At 28.7% G+C, this 4,136-nt stretch overlaps 1 protein-coding gene across 1 annotated transcript; it reads right to left on the bottom strand.

The window, feature by feature from the left end:
- On the bottom strand, nt 396-1,692 carry LOC109359385 (secoisolariciresinol dehydrogenase-like). Its single transcript, XM_019604029.1, has 2 exons — nt 1,567-1,692; nt 396-1,408 (listed from the first exon to the last, which is right to left on the bottom strand). Exons 1-2 carry the CDS (start codon nt 1,602-1,604, stop codon nt 604-606), a joined length of 843 nt encoding a protein of 280 aa, XP_019459574.1. The 5' UTR covers nt 1,605-1,692; the 3' UTR covers nt 396-603.

The raw sequence follows: 4,136 nt of genomic DNA, 5'->3' as shown, positions 1-4,136 counted from the left end.
GGTAACTTCATACGGAAATATACGATCTACCGATTTAGGTTTTTTGCCCAAAATGTCGAAACTTGAATTTCAAGGTGAAAAATACCTAGAGATGAGTTACGGACAAACTTTGTGTTTATTTTAACTAGAAATAGAATTTCGAAGCCAAAGACAAAATCGGAATTCGATTCTGAGGTAAGGAACTCAAAAAATGGGTGAAAACTCGATAAAACGACCCGAAATCGTCTCGGAAACTTTTATTCTCCAAAAATCTTGAAAAAATAGGACAAGCAAGAATATTATCATACAAGACTAAAACTCAACTAAGGTTTAGCCTAAAACATTAATGATTAATTTCTATGATTAATTCATTAACAACTAATTATTTAATTAAATGTGCTCGGAAAAACACGGTGTTACAAATTCACAACATTCATTCATGAACATATAAATGAAACCTAGTTTGATAGGGATTTTCCAAAGACACAAAATCCACAATATTTATTGAAGACAAAAACATTCATGAACATACAAATGAAACCTAGTTTGGTAGGGATTTTCCAAAGACACAAAATCCACAACATTTATTGAAGACAAAAACATTCATGAGCATACAAATGAAACCTAGTTTGACAGTGATTGTCCAAGGACACAAAATCCAGGGTTTACAGCACTGAACCCTCCATCTACCACAAGATTGTGACCACTAACATAATTGGACTCATCACTTGCTAAGTAAAGAGCAGCTTCAGCCACATCTTGTGGAACAAGACCAGCTTTTTTACCTTTCAGGTTAGAATAAACTTGAAGACAACCCTCATCATCAAGCTTAAAGAAATTCTTAGCCAAAGGTGTTGCAACAAGATAAGGTGACACACTATTTACCCTAATACCATATGCTCCTAGCTCCACTGCACTGTTTTTCATTAACCCTATGACACCATGTTTGGAACTTGTGTAAGCATGTGAAGCTGAACCACCTATGATTCCACAAACACTAGCAGTGTTTATTATGCTTCCACTTCTAGCTGGGATCATTACCCTTGCAGCATGTTTTGTTCCAAGAAAGAGACCAACCAAGTTAACATTTATAACTTCCTGAAACTCAGATAATGTGTTCTCAACTATGTTGGTTTTGTTTACACCTGCTATACCTGCGTTGTTAAACATGATGTCTAGTTTTCCATGTTTGGAAACAGTTGTGTTCACAGCATTTTCAACATCTTTTTCTTTTGTCACATCACAATGGACAAAAGAAGCATTTGATAATGATGATGATGATGATTCTAAGTCTTTGCAAATAGATTGACCCAAGTTTTGTTGGATATCAGCTATAACAACTTTGGCTCCATGCTTCCAAAAGAGTCTTGCAGTGGCTTCACCTATGCCGCTTGCACCACCAGTTATCAGAGCCACCTTTCCCTCAAGCCTTTTAAACAAAAACAAAATACAAGTTCATCATATTATTATGTTACTATATGAAGAATATATATATATATATATATATATATATATATGTGTGTGTGTATATATATATATATGTATATATATATATATAAATAAGGTGAAGTTTGAAACTTCCTTTACCTTCTTAAGGCACTTGTGACAGTTGAAACACTTGCCATGGATGAGATTTCTATGCTTCTGGACGCTAAGGAAAGGAGTGTATGTGATTTTCACTTTAAGTCTTCAATTTCCTGATCTACTTTGTGCAAGAAGTCCTATAAATATATAACTTACTAGGGATTATTAGTTGAGAAAAAAGATGTGCAATCAGTTTTTTTTTGTACTCATTGTATCATTTATCATTAATATTTTATTATTAACTTTTAAATATAAGTAGTATAATAAATAATAAATAACATAATATATATAAATTCACAAATATTACGCTCTTATATGTTTATATCAATGTATTTTAAATTTAAGTTACAATTCTAGCCGTTGATCTCTTTTTAACCTCATGCTCCATAATTATTCACTAAAACTAAACCTTCATGTGACTTTACTTTCTCACCTACTTTTTTGTCTCTTTTCCAAAGAATAAAAAAGGGTTAAAAGAGAGAAAACGTAAATGTTAAGACTTGCATTGATTGTTTGGTTAATAGCATGTGCAATGACAAACAATTTTAACATTTTTATTTAGTTCCACATATTATTTTTGTTACAATTTTTTATAAAATAAGAATAATATCCATTTTTTTCTCACAATGGCAAACATCATTTTTATTCTTGTTTGCGTCTTATAGCAGTTACCTTTTTCCCACAACATCTGCTTCTCTCCTCACTTTTTTTTGGTTAAGAACAAAAGAGTTGTTCTTATTTAAGAACAAAAGTTAGGAAATAAGAATAACACAATAGAGAACGAGGTAAGAATGTTCTTATTCCGTTAAGAACATGTTGTTCTAAGTAAGTAAAATATAGAAGGAATCATAATGTACATGTACCTTTAATAATTGCAATGTAAAAAAGGAAAAGGATATATATATTAACCTTGATTAATTAAAAAGATCAAACATAAGATGTCATTGTTATTTAGGAGTATATATTTATGTCATTTCATAAATATATTTTGTTACTTCCTATTTTCTTCACAACTAAATAAGAGAACAAAATATAATTTTATTTATTTAATTTTGTTTCATATCAAAAACTTAAAAAAACTCACACACAGTTTGTTGTCTTCCTTTCAATTTAATTTCTCAAATAAATAAATAAAAACTTATTTTATCCTATTACTTCTCAACCTTGTTTGAAACTTTAGCATGATTGGTATAGATTAAAATTTTGAGTTTTTACTTATTTTTTGAAAAATAAGCTTAAAATGTAAAGTATGTATATTTGGCCATAAAATGAAATTATAAACTCAGTTTTTTTTTAAATAAGCCAAAAGTTGAAGCTCCAAAATCATGGATTGATTTATTTTTTTCATTTTTTCACTTCTCATTTTACTTCATCATAACTTTATTTCCCTCCTCCTTTTGACTCTTCCACCAAAATCTATAACTCTTCATATCATCATCACCACCAAACTCCATAACTCTTCATATTTATTTGTGTCATATTGTTTTTTAATATTGATATTGGTTTTTATATTGTATTTAATTTTAATATATTCTTTTAGCCTTTGTTATGCAATATTAAGAATTAAAAAACCCATAGTAAAAATATATATGATGTAATATTGATGTTAAATATTAAAAAATGTATATTTAAAAAATAATGTAAAAAACAATCAAAATAATCATAACATAAACAAATAATCTCGTACCATTTTCTATAATTTACTATGTAAAAAAAAAATCTTTCGACCTTATCCAAACAAAATAGATTAATTTATATCCAGTTTTTAATTAAGGTACACAAACATAAATAGATTATAATTTCATAGTTTATAATCTGAAATTAAAAACATAATTTATACAAACATAAAGTGGACTGATTTCTCATAGTGGAGCCCAATGGGTCATTTCTTTCACTAATGTCCTCTTCTTACATTATTGAGAAGTTGATTCTCAAGCCTTAAGGTATTTGAAAGCATTCAACTAATCTGTGTATGGTTGGTTCATAGTTACACATGCTAAGAGAACCCACCATCTTCATTTTGTTCCTAAGCCCGTGAGTTCTAAAAGCTTCTCATTGTGCCCTACACGTTTTGGAATTTTGTTGAGAATATGTGCACTAGTTTAAAATATTTCACTAAGTTGTTTTCTAGAATTATGTTGTGGTAGTTTTTTTTTAATTGGTAAGCAATTAAAATTTTAATATATTGTATTTTATTGATTGTTTCTCCATAAATATATTCACATAAGCATTTCTCCTAATTAGATAGAGAATTGATTAAATAGTTTATTAGCATTATCGCTTTAACATTTGTGTACTTATAGAAAATACATACGTGTATCAATAAAGATTCAACATCATTTTTTAATTCTTATTATATTTTCACCGAAATAGTCTATCTACCTACGAGAATAAGCACATATATATTTATTTTACTTCATTAAGTGAGAGCCTACACTGAGCCGCCTTTTTTCTTATTTTATTTATAAAAAAAAGGGGTATTGAAAAGCCTTTGTTCTCTGAGGGATATTATGAAATTGAGAGGCTACAAATATTCAAACAGAAACACACTTCCATTTATTCTTTTCTTTTTG

The sequence above is a fragment of the Lupinus angustifolius genome, chromosome LG11 (assembly GCF_001865875.1).
Source record: "Lupinus angustifolius cultivar Tanjil chromosome LG11, LupAngTanjil_v1.0, whole genome shotgun sequence".
NCBI lineage: Eukaryota > Viridiplantae > Streptophyta > Magnoliopsida > Fabales > Fabaceae > Lupinus > Lupinus angustifolius.
This window is presented reverse-complemented; position numbering and strand designations above follow the sequence as displayed.

Coding starts and splice junctions, on each gene's coding strand:
- LOC109359385 (XM_019604029.1), bottom strand. CDS start 1,604: ATGGCAAGTGTTTCAACTGTCACAAGTGCCTTAAGAAG. Junction 1,409..1,566: donor GTCACAAGTGCCTTAAGAAG/GTAAAGGAAGTT, acceptor TTTGTTTAAAAG/GCTTGAGGGAAAGGTGGCTC.